Source organism: Mya arenaria, chromosome 11, assembly GCF_026914265.1.
Source record: "Mya arenaria isolate MELC-2E11 chromosome 11, ASM2691426v1".
NCBI lineage: Eukaryota > Metazoa > Mollusca > Bivalvia > Myida > Myidae > Mya > Mya arenaria.
The window spans coordinates 17415574-17438031 of NC_069132.1; the positions used below are offsets into that span (position 1 = coordinate 17415574).

The 22458-nt window shown below is 38.7% G+C and overlaps 1 protein-coding gene across 1 annotated transcript; it reads right to left on the reverse strand.

Annotated features, from left to right (window-relative positions):
* Positions 1 to 2987: 2987 nt before the first annotated feature.
* LOC128209621 (leucine-rich repeat-containing protein 74B-like) lies at positions 2988 to 22368 on the reverse strand. Its single transcript, XM_052913732.1, has 12 exons — positions 22184 to 22368; positions 21888 to 22078; positions 20528 to 20635; positions 20233 to 20326; positions 20051 to 20100; positions 19853 to 19934; positions 17873 to 17958; positions 17020 to 17214; positions 16748 to 16843; positions 8949 to 9209; positions 4395 to 4480; positions 2988 to 3401 (listed from the first exon to the last, which is right to left on the reverse strand). The coding sequence occupies exons 1-12, from the start codon at positions 22236 to 22238 to the stop codon at positions 3167 to 3169; spliced, it is 1539 nt and encodes a 512-aa protein (XP_052769692.1). The 5' UTR covers positions 22239 to 22368; the 3' UTR covers positions 2988 to 3166.
* Positions 22369 to 22458: the final 90 nt, after the last annotated feature.

Consider the following 22458-nt stretch of genomic DNA (forward strand, 5'->3'; position numbering starts at 1 on the left):
GCATCGTCACTTTTTTGTACATTACAGGACACACTAATGTATTGAGATGGAAAACAAAGCACGCATCTAAAATTACAATATTTCATCACATATGGCCACGAGTTTTATTGAAAATACTCAGGCTGTACATAATGTATTAAGTTCTGTTTGTTTCTTGGTTCTAAGAATCTAATATTTATTCAGATTTATTTATTAATTCCATTTAGGTGACATAACAGTGCGGTGAACAATGTACATGTATGCATTGACACGGGAAGCGAAAAATGGACATATACATTTGTGATACGTCCCTTCGTACTATTTATTAACATTTCTTATAGAAGTTTCTGCCTCACATTTATACCAGAGGCACAATGGCAAACGAATATTTCAACTGCCGTCGATAAAAGTTACCGACACATACATACGGTAGATCGTCCTGGACCAGACCTGAAACTTAACATGGACGTTCCTGACAATCCATTACCGGAATAACACGCGTGTGGAGGTGCTATACCGAACATAAAAGCCACTCAGACTAATCAAATTAAAAGCAAATTACTTTAAGAACCCGTCTCACTGTTCTATCACCGTGTTCCTCTGCCTGGCGAGTGGTTTAAGTAAATTCTCATTGAAATCCGACGTCACTTGTAACAATGAGCCAGGGCCATCATATATCACAACAGTACACTGAACAAAATGTAATTACAAGGGCTTTGTTTCACATGTTTGTTACCCAATTTTGGAGATCTCATTACTAAAATGATGGGTCTCTCTTACTAAGTTGACAAATTAGAAACCCCGGGATATCGCTGAATATTAGCTAAAAAGCAATGTCTTCTAAAGTATGTGAGATGAAGGCCGAAATACGAACTGCCATTGGTCGGTATCCATGGTTATATACTTAAAACAAGACATCTAAATGCAACATTTATCTCTTTGTCCCAAATGAGCTTCTAAACAGCTATCATATCAGAGCGATAGCGTGAAGCAATGTATACGAGCTCTTTACATGGACAGACCATTGTATATGTGTGTTGACATTTGGACGTCAGAGAAGCGGTCTCTTGGGGGCGGGTTGGTATTTAGAGGAGACCGTCCGCCTCTCATTACCGATATAAACCAGGGGCATAAGCCATTCTCTTGTTACTGCTAACGGTGTACAGTGCTCCTCTAGTATGGAGTTCCTCAGTTCAACAAATTAAATGCCGCCGCTGTCCGTATGTAGAAATACGACTTTAAAGAAACCCCACACCAATCCACGGACTCTTTAGAATGTCATGTCGAAGGTCATCAACTTTTCCTTTGTTTTCATAACTGACAAACCAATGGTATGCATGTGAGTACAAGTTCTGACCACAATTCACGTTTAATGGTATCTAAAAGTAGCATAATTTTAATGTTACAGACACTGTAGACTTTGGAAATTATTGAATATTAGCAATTTATACTAGGTATCATCACATCAGTTTCACATTGATCTGGACCACTTTAAGACCGGTCTCATACTACAGAAAATGAAATTTCATTGGCTGGGAAACATGCAACACTGGTCATTAACAAATTAATTAAGGCCCATCTGTTTTTGTGCAACTCCATATGTTCTTGTTTCCATCGCTCTATCGATCGTCTTCCGGGAGGAAAATGGCAAATGTAGTCTTGTATACCAAATTATATAGGACGAGATAAACTGCGTTGACTCCTTAAATTCAACGTTTGCCAACGTGGCATCTATAGTTACACATGCACATACAACGCTTTTCTAATGCGAGTAGAATATGAGACCAGGGTTTGGAACCAAGCCATGTTGGAGTCACTGCGTCGCCTCCATCCATCAAGGTGCGCTCCTCAAATAGACGGTCTAGGTGCACGACCACAAGTCCGTATTTGGAATTTCATTACATGGGTTTATATTTTTTTACATAACCTACTTTCTTGTCTTCCAGATTCCATGTTCAGGAATCTCTAGTATTGATAAATCCGGGCCATTATTCCTCGTAAATTATTTACATGGCGCAATCGCAGTGGCTGGCCCGGGTTCCAAGGCGAACGACTGGCACCCCGGGGCTCGTATTTGCCTTTTTTACGCCTAATTAGGACTCCGATCGACCTTGCAGATAAATTGATTTCCTGTTAAGCAATAATTACATCTTAGTTAGAAGTATTGTTATTTACTACTCGTTTCTTTATTAGAGGTATAATTGAATTACACGGCGGCCAATGTCTTGCGCATAGAATAAATATATAGAACACCTACAGACGGAGGTGGTTTTCCGGCAACAAAACGGAAGGTAGTTCATTTAACAAACTCCAACCTAATTAAAGGTTGTTATATTCTAAAAAAACACCCAGATATTGTCTAATACAAAGCATAAAAGGTATTGGCATATCACCATGTTCTGGAAGAGACATGTTCTGCAGGCATTTCTGTACAGGCATTATGTTGAACAGCATAACTATTTGGAACATTTTCACCCAACATGACAGACACTGCCCGAAAACGTTTCCATTTAAAAGTTTGTCCACCAAGGTGCGAGGCCCGAACACAAGAAACAAATGACATGACACAAATATTGGTTCATGGCATTCCTTTAAAATCTTGGCACCGAATCTTGTGACAATATCGCACAATTTGTGTTAAAGTCAAAGTTTTACGATGTTTCTTTAATGCCTATGGATTGGAAGTTCATTAATAATTCACAACTGCGTTTGTCAATTTATAAGAACACCGCTTTAGGTATTTTTTGCCCATAAACAATGGGGGAAATATTTTCTGGAGGGTATGAAAGCTCTACAATGCCGGAATGAGAGCATGCCGCACACATTTAGGGAGCTTGAAATATAAGGCCACATAGGTTCGCTGGTCACATTCGACAGCAAGTCTAGGAACTGATAAATAATCCAGAACAAGGGAAATACACATTTTATGAGTTTCAGTTAAAAATGAATAACACGTAAGAACAATACAGATGAAAAACTATTGAATAGTATGCTATACAAGAGGTCGATTGAACGTATGGTTCATGGAAATCATTAATTATCTTGTAGAATATAATCCATGCATACCGTATGCATGTATTTGTTACAGTTTACTGTAGAAAATCTGCAAAATTAGTAACCATGCCAGTATAAAAAGTAAACCGATCGTCTTATTAAGTTTATACTTTTAAAAAACTACAAGAAGTCATTAAGTCTTGGTTTTATCTATCTCCGGAGTCCCAATCAATCCGCCACCCTTTGTATTGCCGCCTGCGGAAGTCGCGTCCGTGTCGCCCTGCTTCTCTACTAATGCGGCGGCGACGCTCTTTTTGAACTGAAACTTCATCATTGCCTTAGCAAGTGAGCGGATCTTCATCATAGTGTCCATGTGCATGTGGCGGCCCTCCCGTTGTCCGTATTCCCTCTCCCCCTCAACCAGCTCCCTGAGCACGCACGGACAAACAATTATAATCTTTATATTAGCATCATCATTAGTTTCATCAGCATAATTTTCAAGGTTTTATTATTATTATTATTATTATTATTACTATTATTATTATTATTATTATTATTATTATTATTATATTATTATTATTATTATTATTATTATTATTACTATTATCATTATTATTATTATTATTATTATCATTATTATTATTATTATTATTATTATTATTATATTATTATTATTATTATTATTATTATTATTATTATTATTATTTATTATTATTATTATTATTATTATTATTATTAATTGTGTTCACTTATAATTTTTATTAATTACAAGAAAGATTCGGAAATTTCAAGTTTTTATACTAATCTAGCAAGGTAATGGCGTAGCATGCAAAGCAAACAAAGTTGTGCAAATGCAGAATATACAATAATCTGACTGCAAAGCAAAGGAAATGGCTACTATAAAACAGCTCAATATACAATTTACAATTATAATCCTTACCGCCTGGACGGTTGAAAGAAAATGAAATCACATTTTGAGTTGTGAGTTATTTGGTATTTAAATAATTTCATAGAACAAATGACAGATGATTTTCTTGCGACTGACAAATATTCAGTACTCCAAATGGCAAAACGTAGCTATTACTAAATTTGGCATAAATCCCCGTTAACTTTTACAGACGTCTAAACTGTGCACTCACGTTCGCGTATCAATCCTGGATCCGCAAACGTTTAACAAATATGGCTAGTTTAGAAAATTAGTAAAACTATGATTTTGCTATAAAATGTCTGTACGTCGTTAATGCCAAAATAGTGACTTCCAGACGACAACTTAAGTTTTGTAATGGTACATGCACGAAGAGTGCATGCTTAAAGATGTATATGGCAAATTGAACTAATGTAAAATATCTATAATTGAAATGAAACGTTCAGATAAAACATGGGGTCAAATGACCAGCATTGACCAGCCGGGAGGTGCTCACCTATAGTCGATGCTGCCGTCATTGTTGGCGTCCAGCTTGCTCATCAGGTCATCGATGTCCTCGTCCGCAACCTCGATACCCATCTCCTGCACGAATGCGAAAGCCATGGACAGTCAACAAAAACATACATGGCTTAGGCAACACCGGTAAACGTAAACAAGTATTTGAGTGGTTAAAAAGTAAAAACTATGATATTATATTGCTGCAAGAAGTGCATTGCTCACAAAAAGTATTTTCAAAATGGAAGGAAAAATGGAATGGACCTTGTATTTTTAGCGGGACTAGTACAAATAGTAAAGGAGTGTCAATTCTTATAAATCCAAACGCTAATATAGAAACTCAACAATATACTGAAATTAAAGAAGGTAGAATTATTGCACTAGATATCAAATTGAATAAAGATGAATTAACTTTAATAAATATGTATGGGCCTAACAAAGATGAACCGGAAATATTTAAAGCCTTACATGAGTTTCTGCTTGGAAATGATGAAAAAACGTTTATTATCGGTGGCGATTTTAATACCATTTTAGACCATACACTAGATAAAAAGAACGGCAAAATGGACACACACCAAAAATGTAGAGACGATATTAATAGTATAATCAACACTTGCCAATTAGTCGATATATGGCGATTGCTACATCCGTCAAAAATGCAATATACGTGGCACTCGAATAATAAACCTCACATACACTGTCGATTAGATTACTTTTTAATATCAGACAATCTATTAAATTACTTAAAAAGTAGTACTATAAAACCAGGATTTAAAACCGATCATTCTTTAATACAATTTACGATAGATAATTTAAAGGCGGAAAGAGGTCCGGGTATTTTAAATTAAACAACTCTCTCCTTCTGGACAGAGAATATCAGTCCAAGATAAAAGAATGTATCCAAGAAACGATAGATTTTAATAACGACGCAAACCCAAACACATTATGGGAAATAATAAAAGGTTCGATTAGAAATGAAACAATAAAATATGCTTCATATAAAAAACATTTACTAAAAACAGAGGAGGAAAAGTTAATAAATGAAATAGAATGTATTGAATCACAACTAAATAATAACATCCCTGACACTATTGATAACCTAACGCAAGCACTAGTACAAAAGAAACAATTCCTTGATGAAATCCGAACTAGACATATAAATGGAAGTATTTTAAGATCGAAAGCAATGCATGTTGAAAATAATGAAAAAAAATACCAAATATTTTGCAAGTCTTGAAAAAAAAACACGCAGAGAAGAAAACTGTATACAAACTAAAAGTAAACAATGAAATGGTGGTAGGGGTTAAAAATACACTACAAGAAGAAGTCAAATTTTACAAGAAACTTTATAGTAAAAGCACATACCTAGAAGAAGACATGAGGAACCTATTTCTTAATTCTGTTAATAATAAGCTTTCTGAAATTGATAGCAACTCATGTGAAGGCCTACTTTCAATACATGAATGCGGAAATGCATTAAAAAACATGAACAATAATAAAAGTCCCGGGTCAGATGGTCTTACTACGGAATTTTATAAAATGTTTTGGAATGTCATTAAGAATGCTTTAATTAACTCCTTAAATTTTCCCTTTCATAAAGGTTATTTGACACCGCTCCAAAAACAGGGTATAATTTCCCTTATTTCAAAGATTTAGAAAACCTATCAAATTGGAGACCAATCAGTTTACTAAACATTGACTACAAAAAAACAACGAAAGCAATATCAAATAGAATAAAACAAATTTTACCAAATATTATTGACCCTGAGCAAACGGGTTTTATCAAGGGTAGATACATTGGCGAAAATGTTCGACTTATTATTTAGGTCATGCAATATCTTGAAAAAAAAAAATATGCCTGGGCTCTTATTCTTTGCCGACTTTCAAAAAGCTTTTGATAGTATTGATCACTCTTTTATATCTGATAGCCTTAAAAGTTTTAACTTTGGCAACGATACAAAACGGTACAATGGACTAAACTATTCTATAGAGATATACAAAGTATAATTATAAATAATGGTCATTTGTCGGAAGCATTTACAATTGAAAGAGGAGTGCGACAAGGCTGTCCACTTTCTTCAATTTTATTTATCCTTTGCCTACAAATACTATCAAGTTATATCAAGCAAAACCCTGATATCAAGGGAATAAATGTAGATAACGTGGAAATTAAACAATCACTTTTCGCTGATGATGCAACTTATTTTAATGATGGTTCAGAACATTCTTTTGAATCCTTGATCAAATCATTAGAACATTTTTCAAAATGTTCAGGTCTAAACCTGAACACAAACAAAGAGTTGGTACGCTAAAAACAACAGCAATACAATATTGCAGATCTAAACCATTTATATGGACATCAGAATGCGCAACAGCATTAGGTATTACCTTTTACAACAACTAACAATTGACAAAAATACCAACAAAAAGCTTGTTGAGTTTCATAAAACACTGAAACAATGGGAACATAGGAAATTAACGTTAATGGGTAAAGTAACAGTTGTGAAAACGTATGCTCTACCAAAATTAATATACCCATTTACAGTTTTATCGAATCCAAGCAAACAATGTGTTGAACAAATTATAAGAACCATTTTCAAATTCCTGTGGGATGGTAAGACAGAAAAAAAAATATTGTATCATAACTATGAAAAGGGTGGACTTAAACTTACAAATATTGCAGCTTTCATTGACTCTTTAAAAGCTGTTTGGGTTAAAAGATACCTGGATGACACTAATAAAAGTCAATGGAAATTATTTTTTCACAAAAAATGAAAATGTATGGAAATAATCTTATATTTGAAAGTGAAATGGATAAGTGTTTTATTAATAAAATGTCAGAAAACGGCACATTTTTGAATGATGTTCTCCAATCATGGAACAAAATAAAACAAATACACGACTCTAATAAAATCAAAATTGCCAAAACAGTGATCTGGAATAACAAAAATGTTCGTAATATAGGAAACACTATATTCTGTAAAAAATGGTATGAAAAAGGCATAAAGTACTTTGAGCACATTTTTGATTATAGAACGAATACATTTTAAAATTTTAATCAAATTGAATATTTATACGGCATACAAAGCTCCGATTTCATAAGATACCAAACCCTCATTAAATCAATCCCGATGTAAACGAGAATACAGCTTACTAAAGATGGAATTAGCCACACTAACAACACACCATTCAAAGAAAAAGTTGTACAATCAAAGCAATCAAAAAGTTATCTTTACTTAATATTACTTCAAACAACATTAACACCAACTTCAGAACTAAAATGGACAGAAACTTTAGCAAGCGAAAATGAACATATGGAATGGAAACATATCTATAGTAATATAATTATACAAATCGACAATAGACACCACCTTACGCAGTTTTTATTACAAGTTCCTTTTGAGAATAATTCCAACAGATACATTACTTTTTAAGTACAAACTTGTCGATTGTACATTATGCTCATTTTGCCATTCAGGTGTCGAATCCATAGAACATCTATATTGGGAGTGCTATGAAACACAACAGTTGTGGAACAAATTAAATAATTTTATTGCCTCAACAACAATTAACATCGTAATCAATAAACGTGAGGCTTTATTGGGAATAGTATGTAAAAACAAATATAGTAATGTTTGCAACTTCCTTATTGTTTTAATGAAATTTTATATAAACTCAACCAAGTGCAATAATAGACATCTATCCTTTAATGCATATATGATGTATCTTAAATTAAGGATTAAAATAGAAGAGCAAATTGCTTTAAAAAACGATAAGTACGAAGCCCACAATAAAAAGTGGGAAATACTGAAACTAACATAATCAGTAAAAGACACAAATAGCCATAACGATTCATTTTTTTTATTTTTTTTTATTTTTGTAATGTATGTATTTGTTGAATTATTTAACAAATATTAAATCTCTATTGTAGTTTTTACTTGTATGAATATCTAAGTGTAGGGGACATCACTGTCGTGTGTGTGTGTGTGTGCGTGTGTGTGTGCGCGTGCGCGTGCGCGTGCGCGCGTGTGTGTGTGTGCGACTGCGTATGTGTGTGTGTGTGTGTGTGTGTGCGTGCGTGTGCGTGTGCGTGTGCGTGTGTGAGCTTAACCATACTGATAGAAAATGCATAGAAGGTTATATTATATATAGATGAAGATAATGTGTTATTACTACTCTGTGTGAAAATAAATGAGAAAACAAAAACAAAAAAACATACAGAATTCGTATATGTATATAGCAAAACACAGCAGGTGCCTATCAAGGCCATTGTTTAATGTTATGTGATTGTTATGAAACTTGACCCCGTTTTTGTTGTCTTTGCAAAAAATATTTTGGGTTGTACCTTTTTTTCAAATATTGTTACGCGCGTGCAAAAGACGTGTCGGTATATGCGACTCTATATGGTATATGGTCACATATGGTATAACGTTTATGTATGAATGTGAATAACCTGTACTTATAATTTTAGTGTTAGGTAATGTAGTAACCTGTACTTATAAGTGACTTCATGTCACAAGCATGCGTTTGGTCATTTAAATGTTAACATTCTTACCATAAGGCCGTCTGTTAGTTCCGTTCGATCGATGACCATATTGTTGTCCTTGTCCAAGTGCATGAGCAGGTCAAGCGTCCGGTATCCACGCTCGTACTTGTAGTCAAACATCTGGGTGATCGGGTCGCGCTGTGGCGGCGGGGGTGGCACGTACTTCTTAACGGGTACCTTGCGAGTGAACTTCCCGTGCTTCACGTGCAGGTGGCCCCTCCCTGACAGCCGCTCTAGCACCTCCATAAACTCCTCGTCCACAGCTACCTCCTGGAGACACACGAGAGGCGATCAATATGACAATCATTATACGATTATACATGTATGTGATTACATTGCAACCATCAATGCTTTATGCACCAGTCAATTGTAACCACGCCCCCCCCCCCCCAGGTCAGGGTAATAGCGGGGACTTTGAATTTCGGTCCAGCCAAGCCCGGGTAAAATCCCCGCCCTGCGAGGACGACCTGCTGGTAAACCCCCCGCCAAATGCCCCCGCACCCCAGGGAAACTAAGTAAGGCCCATTCCCCGCTATAATTGGCGCGAAGACAAAACCACCGCTTTCACCATGCACATGCGGGGCCACCTGGAAAGTAAAAACACGGCCCATTTCCACGGCGATCCGCGGTATACCCCCGGACGTGGGGGGCCGTGGTTACAATTGACTGGTGCATTAAAATGTAGGCTAATGGCCACATACATAATCAGTAGTGCTTCCACTTCATAAAATAAATCTTAATTTTATTTTCATCAGGTGTATGAAAGAAGACTGAGAGTTTTACAGATATCAGTATTTTTACGAGTGGTGCAATGGGAGCAGCAGGATGTGAGATACATTTTTATTTTAAACCGAAATTTAACCCATCTTTTTGCTGCATTTGCGCTAAAATTAAATAAAATTGTTAATTTTATTAGCGTTAATCGCGTGAGAAAAGATAACAAAGACCACTATCCGGCATTGTATTGTTACCGTACTGGTACTTGCCGGCGCCGGTACCGCGGCATCGATACACAAGCGTATCGCGATACGAGTTGGTCGAGCGCCATGGTGAAATCACTCTTTAAAGTTTCGTTATACTGTACAACCTTTAAACAGATCCGTTCCGTATTTAGAATACAGCTTACATTTTCAGCCAATTGGACGGCTCATCCGCTTGTATTAAGTACTACGCTGAATCGTTAAGAATTCGGGCTTTGCAAGCTCCGCCTACTCAGCATCTGTGTAAGCATCACCATTTTTCGTGCCCGTTACAGTTTCTACTCTTTAAAAAGCCGACTTATCGTATTGCATATTTGTTTGTTTCAGAAGATATTCATTTTTGGTCAAATAAATCTTAGAAATAAAAGAATACAACAACGATATTGTGTGTCTTGTTTTGTTTGAATATTACTATTGCTATACATGTATAAATACATATACATGTGCACATGATTTTTAGCGGTATTTACTTTCAATTAAACATTAAATAATAAATCTACAGTATTGCAAAACATAATAATGGAAAAATCAAAATAAACCACTTATTTGTGATTTCAAATACATGATATTCGATTGTCAAACTATTTAATCCCCATAAGGCGATGATGAATCGTTTCGTTTACAGCATACAAATCGTGCTCATGTTTTTGTACAATGCAATTGTAGTATGACGAAATAGTGTGACAAATCATTAGGAGTGTTAAAAACTAAAATACTAAAAGCTGAAACCCTTCAGAAACTGATGATATCTGCTCAAATATCATCTTTGAAAATCCAAATTTTCGATATCGTCTCCAACGCAATGGGTCACCTTATAACGGCTTTTTAAAGTTTTTTTGTTACGTGATTGGTTGATTGACATTATCACTTGATGTTATCAATGTATTGTTAAGAGGTCAAAATATCCATCATTTTTGTTAAAGTCCAGGTGGCCTTGTGGTTTAGGTGTCGGTTTTCGAGTGTGATTTTTTTTACTGTACCGGCATGTAGTTTGTTAAATGTATGGTTTTCTCATATTTTCTAGCAATGTCGAAATATATCTTAGTATTTGTTATGATTGGAGTCAGAACTAATTAAATTAAGAAACAACATTTTAATGAACAACGCATAATTTTAAAATCCAAAATGTGTTCGTCTAACTAGCGCTTATACAACGGGAAAGAAAAACATGGGGCGTATATTACTTTACTTCGTGCCAATTGTTTGAAGGCACGAACTTAAACAAAATTGTAAATTATTTACTATTTGAAATTCTAAAACTTAAATTGGTGACTGACAAAGTAAAAGTCGACAGGAATTTTACAAGGGACGATGAGACGGTTACAATAACAGGAATTGTACAAGGAAGATGAGAGGGGTAACAGTGACATGAATGGTACCAGACACGATGAGAGGGGTAATAATGACATGAATGGTAAAGGGGCGATGAGAGGGGTAACAATGACAGGAATGGTATCAGGGGCGATGAGAGGGGTAACAATGACAGGAATGGTATCAGGGGCGATGAGAGGGGTAACAATGACAGGAATGGTATCAGGGGCGATGAGAGGGGTAACAATGACAGGAATGGTATCAGGGGCGATGAGAGAGGTAACAATGACAGGAATGGTATCAGGTACGATGGGAGAGGTAACAATGACAGGAATGGTACCAGGGGCGATGTGAGGGATAAAAATGACAGGAATGGTACCAGGGGCGATGAGAGAGGTAACAATGGCAGGAATGGTACCAGGGGCGATGAGAGGGGTCACAATGACAGGAATAGTACCAGGGACGATGAGAGAGGTAACAATGACAGGAATAGTACCAGGGACGATGAGAGGGATCACAGTGACAGGAATGGTACCAGGGTCGATGAGAGAGGTAACAATAACAGTGATGGGAACAGGGGCGATGAGAGGGGACACAATGACAGGAGTGGTACTAGGGACGATGAGAGAGGTAACAATGACAGGAATGGTAACAGGGGCGATGAGAGAGGTTCCAATGACAGGAATGGCAACAGGGACGATGAGAGGGGTCACAATGACAGGAATGGTAACAGGGACGATGAGAGAGGTATCAATGACAGGGATGGTAACAAGGGCGATGAGAGGGGTAACAATGGCAGGAATGGTACCAGGGGCGATGAAAGGGGTCACAATGACAGGAATGGTAACAGGGACGATGAGAGAGGTAACAATGACAGGAATGGTAACAAGGGCGATGAGAGAGGTAACAATGGCAGGAATGGTACCAGGGGCGATGAGAGGGGTCACCATGACAGGAATGATAACAGGTACGATGAAAGGGATAACAATGACAGGTATGGTGCCAGGGACGATGAGAGAGGTAACAATGACAGGAATGGTACTAGGGACGATGAGAGAGGTAACAATGACAGAAATGGTACCAGGGGTGATGGGAGGGGTCACAATGACAGGGATGGTAACAGGGGCGATGAGAGGGGTCACAATGACAGGAATGGTAACAGGGGTGATGAGAGGGGTCACAATGACAGGACTGGTAACAGGGACGATGAGAGGGGTAACAATGACAGGTATGGTACCAGGGGCGATGAGAGAGGTCACAATGACAGGAATGGTTCTAGGGACGATGAGAGAGGTAACAATGACATGGATGGTAACAGGGGCGATGAGAGAGGTCACAATGACAGGAATGGTAACAGGGACGATGTGAGGGGTAACAACGACAGGAATAGTACCAGGGATAATGAGAGAGGTAACAATGACAAGAATGGTACCAGGGGTGATGAGAGAGGTAACACTGACAGGAATGGTAACAGGAACGATGAGGGGGGTCACAATGACAAGAATGGTACCAGGGACGATGAGAGAGGTAACAATGACAGGATTAGTACCAGGGGCGATGAAAGAGGTCACAATGACAGGTATAGTACCAGGGACGATGAGAGAGGTAACACCGACAGGAATGGTAACAGGGACGATGAGAGGGGTCACAATGACAGGAATGGTAACAGGGACGATGGGAGAGGTAACAATGACAGGGACGGTAACAAGGGCGATAAGAGGGGTAACAATGACAGGTATGGTACCACGGACGATGAGAGAGGTAACACTGACAGGAATGGTCCTAGGGACGATGAGAGAGGTAACAATGACAGGAATGGTACCAGGGGCGATGAGAGGGGTCACAATGACAGGAATGGTAACAGGGGCGATGAGAGGGGTCACAATGACAGAAATAGTACCAATGACGATGAGAGAGGTAACAATGACAGTCCTGGTTACAGAGACGATGAGAGGGGTAACAATAACATGTATTGTACCAGGGCGATGAGAGAGGTCACAATGACAGGAATGTTACTAGGGACCATAAGAGAGGTAACAATGACAGGAATAGTACCAGGGATAATGAGAGAGGTAACAATGACAGGAATGGTACCAGGGACGATGAGAGAGGTAACAATGACAGGAATGGTAACAGGAACGATGAGAGGGGTCACAATGACAGGAATGGTACCAGGGACGATGAGAGAGGTAACAATGACAGAAATAGTACCAGGGGTGATAGAGAGGTCACAATGACAGGACAAGTCACAGGGACGATGAGAGAGGTAACAATGGCAGGACAGGTAACAGGGGCGATGAGAAAGGTAACAATGGCAGGAATTGTACTAGGGACGACGAAAGAGATAACAATGATAGCGATGGTACAAGGGACGAAGAGAGGTGAACAATGACAGGAATGGTACCAGGGGCGATGAGAGAGTTAACAATGACAGAAATGGCACTAGGGACGATGAGAGAGGTAACAATGACAGGGATGGTACCAGGGGCGATGAGAGAGGTCACAATGACAGGAATAGTACCAGGGACGATGAGAGAGGTAACAATGACAGGAATGGTAACAGGGGCGATGAGAGGGGTCACAATGACAGGAATGGTACCAGGGACGATGAGAGAGGTAACAATGACAGGGATGGTACAAGGGACGAAGAGAGGTGAGCAATGACAGAAATGGTACAAGGGACGAAGAGAGGTGAACAAAGACAGGAATGGTTACAGGGGCAATGAGAGAGGTATCAATGGCAGGAATGATACAAGGACCGAAGAGAAAGGTAACAATGAAAGGAATAGTACCAGGGACAATAAGAGAGGTAACAATGACAGGAATGGTAACTGGGGCGATGAGAGAGGTTAAAATGACAGGAATGGTAACAGGTACGATGGGAAAGGTAACAATGACAGGAATGGTAACAAGGGCGATGAGAGAGGTAACAATGACAGTAATGGTAATAGGGATGATGAGAGGAGTCACAATGACAGAAATGGTAACAGGGACGATCAGAAGATGACACTGACAGGAATGGTACCAGGGTCGATGGGAGAGGTAACAATGACAGGGTGGGAACAAGGGCGATGAGAGACGTAACAATGACAGTAATGGTACCAGGGCGAAAAGAGAGGTTACAATGGTAGTAATGGTACCAGGGGCGAAGAGAGAGGTAACAATGACATGGATGGTAACAGGGGCGATGAGAGAGGTAACAATGACAGGAATGGTAACAGGGGCGATGAGAGAGATTAAAATCACAGGACTGGTGATAGGTATGATGGGAGAGGTAACAATGATAGGAATGGTAACAGGGGTGATGAGAGGGGTCACAATGACAGGACTGGTAACAGGGACGATGAGAGGGGTAACAATGACAGGAGTGGGAATGGTACGAGGGACGATGAGAGAGTTAACAATGGCAGGAATGGTAACAGGGGCGATCAGAGAGGTAACAATGATAGGAATGGTAACAAGGGCGATGAGAGAGGTAACAATGACAGGAATGGTAACAGGGGCGATGAGAGAGGTAACAATGAGAAGAACGGTACTGGGGACGATGAGAGGGGTAACAAAGAGAATAATGGTGCGACGGAGGACGAGGGTGAACAATGACAGAAATGTTTCCAGGGACGATGAGAGGGGTAACAATGACATAAATGATACAAGGGACGATGAGAAGTGTATTAATGACAGGAATGGTAACAGGGACGATGAGAGGGGTAACGATGACAGGAACGCTACTAGAGACGACGAGAGGGGTAACAATGCCAGGAATGGTACAAGTGACGAAGAGAGGGGAAATAATGACAGGAACAGCACTAGGGCCGATGAGAGGGGTAACACTTACAGGAATGGTATAAGGGACGAAGAGAGGGGTACTTAGGACAGGAATGGGAAAAGGGACGATGAGAGGGGTAACAATCACAGGAATGGTACACATGACGAAGTGAGGGGTAACAAAGGCAGGAACGGTACCAGGGACGATGAGAGGATGGGTACAATGACAGGAATGGTACAAGGGACGAATAGAGGGGTATTAATGACAGGAATGGTAACAGGGACGATGAGAGGGGTGACAATGACAGGAATGGTACAAGGGACGAATAGAGGGGTATTAATGACAGGAATGGTAACAGGGACGATGAGAGGGGTGACAATGACAGGAATGGTACCAGGGACGATGAGAGGGGTGACAATGACAGAAATGGTACCAGGGACGATGAGAGGGGTAACAATGATAGAAATGGTACCAGGGACGATGAGAGGGGTAACAATGACAGGAATGGTAACAGGGATGATAAGCAGGCTAACAATGACAAGAATGGTACCAGGGACGATGAGAGGGTAACAATGATAGAATTGGTAACAAGGACGATGAGAGGGGTAGCAATGACAGGAATGGTAACAGGGACGATGAGCAAGCTAACAATGACAGGAATGGTACCAGGGACGATGAGAGGGGTATTTATGACAGGAATGGTACAAGGGACGAAGAGACGGGTATTGACGACAGGAATGGTAACAGGGACGATGTGAGGGGTAACAATGACAGGAACGATACAAGGGCCGAAGAGAGGGGTAACAATGACAGGAATGGTACAAGGGACGAAGAGAGGTATTAATGACAGGAATGGTAACAGGGACGATGAGAGGGGTGACAATGACAGGAATGGTAACAGGGACGATGAGAGGGGTAACAATGACAGGAATGGTACAAGGGACGAAGAAAGGTATTAATGACAGGAATGGTAACAGGGACGATGAGAGGGGTAACAATGACAGAAATGGTAACAGGGACGATTAGCAGGCTAACAATGACAGGAATGGTACTAGGGACGATAAGAGATGTAACAATGACAGAAATGATAACCAGTGGTGATAACGGCGTCAGGTATATGAGTGGTAATGACAAAAATGTAAACGGCGACGATTAAAGGAGTAGTAACGATAGCAGGAGTGTTATCAACAGCGACAGGAAAGTAAGAACAGCATTTGGAGATTTTAAAACCGCTTACAATTCAATTTTAACGGACCAAACACAGTCATGTCATAGATAACCATCCTTATATCCCCAAAAAGAATTATATCTTAGAGAACCTTTAGCATGTAATATAACTATTTTAGAAATTAAAAATATATTACTTTAAGAGCTTCCTTTTTGAAACACACACTTGTTTATTTCGTTCTGATAAATACTTATCACATCAATATCATAACATATTTCAATAGCTATAAATTTTGGAAATACTATAATCATTCTTGTTTCTCTAGTGTTTCTTTTTTGTATTTGAATTGAAGTATCTGTATGGTATCTGAATCGTATCGGTATGAAGTTGTGTCGACACGTATCATTTCGCGTGATGACCGTATTGTCTCATCCCTATTTAGTATGGTATAGTGAACGCTCCGTCACTTATATCGTTCAAGACGGGAACCAATGTCTAGAAGACTAGTGAAAAAAATAATATATATGTATATAAATGATTAAATATTTTTATGATATTTCAGAAAGGAATAAGGGATACTCACAGACATTTCTAAATGTGTAATAGCACTGTTTTCTGCCTTCTCCAAAATAAGTAGCAAATGCTTCGCCACGTCACTGTTGAATGGGTTTTGACCAACCTACATAAAATAATTTAGTTTGCATTAAGTATTGGCGATATCAAGTTTATCAAATATTTCCTAAAGTGTTATTTGCTGTCTCCAACATATTTATACCATCAAAGTTGTGTTACTTACTGCATTCAAGTTTGATACTTCGAGCACTACATACAATAATGTGCAGACGTATAGCTAACCTTGAGTGACTCGAGTGTGTCGTTCTGGCGGAGGCCCAGCATGAGGAGCGCCATACCGTTGCCGTCTATGCGGTTGTTGGTGAGGTCGAGTGCGCGTAGCGTCCCGTTCTCCGCCAGGGCCTCCCCCATGGCGCCCGCGCCCTCCTTCCCAAACCCGTTCCACGCCAGCTCAAGCGTCCGTAGGCTCTCGTTCGTCTAAAACAATCATGACAAATTATTGACATTCTGACAAAAAAGTACTCGTAGATATCCGTACAATTTCAATTTGATTACATTTAAATGTGATAGGCGATACTATTCTGGATTGCAAACAAACACCTCCAGAAATGTCACTTCTGCAGGAATGCATAACCTGTATTAAGATGTATGACATGGCCATTTCTGTCAGTTTCTCTCTTAATATTTTTTTCAGGCTGATTGGATTGAAATTATTCTGTTGGGAAATCTATAAATGCGAATATAAAATTGCACAACTGCTATAACACAATATATTAAGCCAGCTGAAAGTAAATAACGGTAAACCATAAAGAAACACACACAAACATACCAGTAATGGAATCATATCTCCACCGATTGTAAAAGTGGAAACCTAATATAATAGATGTTTTCAAAGGTTTGTACATTTTTGTTTGAATATCTTATATCGAAAAGGAATATTCAAATATGTTCTTAGCATTGCTGTAAGCTTTGTTAAAAATAAGAATATGCCTTTTTCTTTATTACTGCAGCCGTAGGAACATAGTTCAACGAAAACTGCAACTTAGAGCAAAATAAAATATGCTAGGGGAGAAAACTGCTACATGAATCACAATGTTAACTTCATTCGAGATTTAACTCCCCTGATCAATCTTACCTTAAGACTATTTGAAAGAGCTATTGCACCTTTACAGCGAACGTGGTTCCAACTAAGGTCTAGCGACGTTATATTTTCATTCTGAGCTAAAAAGTAAACATATATGAGTGACATAATCGCATTAATTAAATCAACATGTTTTGGTGTCAAAGCAGAAGGTATATTACATTTCCTCTCGTTAAGGTTCAACAACAAAATGTTTTGTCATTAGATTTTCTCATAGGACAGAACAATTTTGAGTTCTTATTGAATCAAATTAATTCACGCTCCAACATACCGGGCTTTATAAGGAAGTACATCTGTCAGATAGAACGAACCACAAGGTGACAAACATTAAATTTAATACCGTTTATTCAAACAAAATTTCCGTTTGATATAAACATTCATCTATTAAAGCGCTAACAGAAGCAACATAATTTGATTCAAAATCACTTTCTGATTGACCATTGCCCGGTTTGGTGAGGTAATCTTGAGGATGTGCTTATCGTGGCCTGTGCAGCCGGGCACTAAATCACAAACTGTTATTCAGCAATAACAGGTTCGAGCAAACAGTAGGAGGAGCCAAGTCATATACAGCCAGTACGCATCGAGCTTACGATGTTCAGTGAAATCAATGGCAATGTCACGAGTTTCGATGTTAACAGATAGCTGTTCTTCGTTATATCTTCACTGGCTAAAGGAGACTTCGTGATAGCAGTCGACAAGGGAAGGTATGGATCTGCGTACAGTTGAAGGGGTTTAATCGCAATGGGGCGAAAGAGTAATACCTGAACCGGACTTACAGTTGTTTGTACAAAAAAGCTCTTTTCCAAAACGAAAAATGTCTAGGAATACTCTGGTACAGTCGCAAACTGAAGAGACATGGCTTTGTATGTATGAGAAATGGTCATACTGTTGGTTACAGTAGAGGAGGCAACAAGCAATGCAAGGAACACGAGTGTTCTGTCTCGAGGATTAACACATGACAGGAGGGCCTTTCTTTGATGTGTGTTTCAGCATGTATTTTAATGTCATTTTTGTTTCTGATTTCAATATACGTTCAAGAATTCTGAAAGGAGAACCTTCAATTTAGTTCGGGAGATAGAGACCACTAGGTCACTAGTCGAGAGTTCTTAAAAGAGCTAAGAAAGCTAGGGGTTCTCTGGAAAGAGAAGATGTGGTAAATGCTACCTTGTATCTGACACAAGGGAATCTCTCTCGCTGAATGTTTGAGGAGTCCTTGCTTGAATTCAAGTACAACTGCCGGTTTAAAAAAATGCTTGTAGTAAAGGAAGTTTCTTTACAAAGGCATAGGAACCGCATATGCTATACTGCAGAATGATAACATGACAAAAGGACTGCAAACTGGAAAGAGATCCTTCCTGATCACAAGAAGGATCTTGATATTGCCGTTCGGCAGAAAATGCAGGAAAGCCTACCGTTGACCGGCAAGGTGGGTTTTCGGGTACTAGTTGTAAATATAGAGTTGTACTATTTTAGTTTTACGTTCAATGTACTTAATTGTACACCACAAACATTGATTAGTGTATTGAAGATTTCTGACGCCAACAGGGAGTAGATTTTTAAAGTTTTCTTGAAATATAATCATCAATAGTTATTACAAATACAAATCATCTTGATCTTGTCCCTGTAGTTCCAATTGTATGAATGAAACAGGAAGGTGTCGACGATCTATGAATAACTACCAAATGTGAAATTCTGTAGTGTTTAGAAACACTTGCCTCTAGGCCAGGTGTTGCAGGTTTGATCCCATGCCTCCAAATAAAATCGTCGTACGGGGGGGACGTCATTTGTAATACACTATTCCACGTTTAATAACCAGAGGAAGCTCTAAGTTGGGTTAAATCTTGTCTGTGCACCATATGCTAGGGTCGACGCCAATGGAAAGTCCAGTCGTATTGTAAAAATACTCATATTCGTTTGCTCAGATGAACGCATTTGAAACGCTTGTCGAGGTTGGGAGGGGCAAAGTGTACGTACCAAGGGCGTGCCCGATGGCGATGGCGCCTTCCTCCCGAACACAGTTGTGGTTCATTCGCAGCTCCATCAGACCCGTCCGCGCCTGCAACAACAAATCGTATACATAACCACTTCTTCTAACACATTTTTTTCGATACATGTCTATTACTTTTACCAGGGTTATTTGAAATGTTAACCTATATTTGCTATTCTACTTACTTCGATAATTTCAGCAATGGGCTTTGCACCTTCATCCGATATTTCGTTTCCTGCAAAAATAAATTTCCTAGAGCTAAGTCAAAATAATCGAATTAAGATATATTTTGTTAACATCTCAGACTTTTATTTTCATTTGAAATGCATATGACTTTTACAAACGCTCTCTCGTGCGAATTAGTTACCTGAGAGGTCTAGATGCGTCACAAGCACGTTGTCAATGACTGCAGACGCCAGCGCCTTCAGACCCGCAACTCCAATACCGTTGTCAGCAACGTTCTAGAAACATTATATACAGTTTAGACATATTTTACCCTGCCATTATACCTTAACCTTACCCCTATTTTATACTACATATATACATTGTACAGTTGTTCATTCAACTTAACAACATCAAAAGGGTGCTCTTGAAATAAATTATTCAATTCCTTTAAGATTTAAGTAAAATACTAACGCGCTATCAAAACTAATGATACCAACCAGCTTGGAAAGCGTTCGATTGACACTGACGAAATCGGCGATGGTGAAAGCGCCCTCTGTACCCAGACAGTTGTCCCGTACGTCCAGGCCAGTTAGCCATTCAGCCTTCTATAAAGATACATCATGTCAAACACATAACTACATGAACATACTAGCACATACACCCACCCAGCTCATATTCTACATCAATGACAAAGTGCAGAAGGCGCAGAGGGTACGCAACAGCCTCGGTGCGACAACTGCTGTCATGTATAACGGAACCAGAAGCAACACCCATAATGCAATGCAAACTTAGTATTTCAGGTACAGTGACGTACTATTAATACATGACACGCAATATACATGACACACAATATACATGACACGCAATATACATGACACGCAATATACATGATATGCTTACAAAATATAAATGAGTTACTAAGTTGTCAATACTGTAAAATTGAAATTGTGTTATAGGATGAGAAAAATCAACTTGCACTCAACAAAAGTTTTAGCGAACGCCTATTGCTTTATAAAGTAATAAATACCATGGATTTTGGAAATAATAAATTGAAACATAATTATGGACCCCTCGACCACATTTCCATCGAAATTTATGCAAAAGTGAAAAGCAAAATTAAAAAAATGGTGGCTGATTTTTCAAAGTTTTGTTTTCTCGCCGAGTGGTGAGGCGAAAATGCGCCAAGAGAAGGGAGAAAATATGAAGAAAAAAATGCTGCGCATTTTTGCCTCCTTCCCACCTGGCGATTTTCACATTTTCGCCTGCAACTAGGCGCATTTCGCCTTCCGATAGCTATGCACATATCCGAATAGGTTTAAACCTTTCCACAAATACAGTCATTTAATTATTTGATTGCATTAATTTTCTTCTCCATTTATATTATTGATAAAATAAAAAAATATGATTCGAACGTGTAACTGGCAAAGGACGCAATTCTAAAGTAAATGACAATTGACAATGTGCTTGAAAAATAAGAAATGTTTATTGAATAGTGTGATTTATTTATTATAAATTGCTTACTTCGGGCTCAATGATGAATGCCGGTTTGTTAATAGGAAGTATTGAATTGCATTATTACAAAGTAATGAATACCCCGAACATAACACTTCTAAAGCCACTCGAATTTGAGACGTTTACCTCTTTTTTCTCTTGGACATGCAAGAATATAACCAAATTGATAAATGAATCGTACATAAATGGCCTATAACCATGAGCGGATTAAATGTATCTTATGCACAGATGATGATGCTGCTGCTGCTGCTGCTGATGATGATGATGATGATGATAATGATGATGATGATGGTGAATATTATCATAAAATCACAAATTGAGAGACATATTCTTAACTCTACGTACCAGTAAAATAATGGCAACGATCTTCCAGTGGGCGGGCCCGAGGTGCTGGCCGCCGATATCGAATGTGTCTTCCTCTAGCTGCTCGCACACGGCCGTCAGCGGGTACGAACCGCGCATCGCGCACAGACGTTCATACTTGATACGCAGTTTACGAGCCATCGCCCTTCGCGTCTTCTGCTCTTCAAACTTTTCTGAAGAAGTGAATGCTTATCAATAATCGTATTAAACCGTTTAGATAAAATATACTAGTATAAATGCCAACACAACTGAACGTGTCCAACTTTTACAACAGTTACCTTTGTATGCGTCCCATCTGCCATTTTGCATTTGTTTGAGAGCGTTTTCCGACATCACTTCATATAAATAGTGTATTCCGACCACTTGTTTCTTTAAATCAAAATTCAACGTATGAATTTAAAAAAAAAAATTCCATATTAATCTAGATAATCTAAGTATCCATTTATTGATTGAAAACAGCACCATTCCGCATTCTGCAACCGCATTTCTACTCTCACATTTTAAGTATCGACTCGAATATTTTTTAAGGTTATATAACGATATGTTTAGCGAT

Coding starts and splice junctions, on each gene's coding strand:
- LOC128209621 (XM_052913732.1), bottom strand. CDS start 22,238: ATGTCGGAAAACGCTCTCAAACAAATGCAAAATGGCAGATGGGACGCA. Junction 20,636..21,887: donor TCGTTGCCATTATTTTACTG/GTACGTAGAGTT, acceptor GTATCTTTATAG/AAGGCTGAATGGCTAACTGG. Junction 16,844..17,019: donor ACACACTCGAGTCACTCAAG/GTTAGCTATACG, acceptor TATTTTATGTAG/GTTGGTCAAAACCCATTCAA.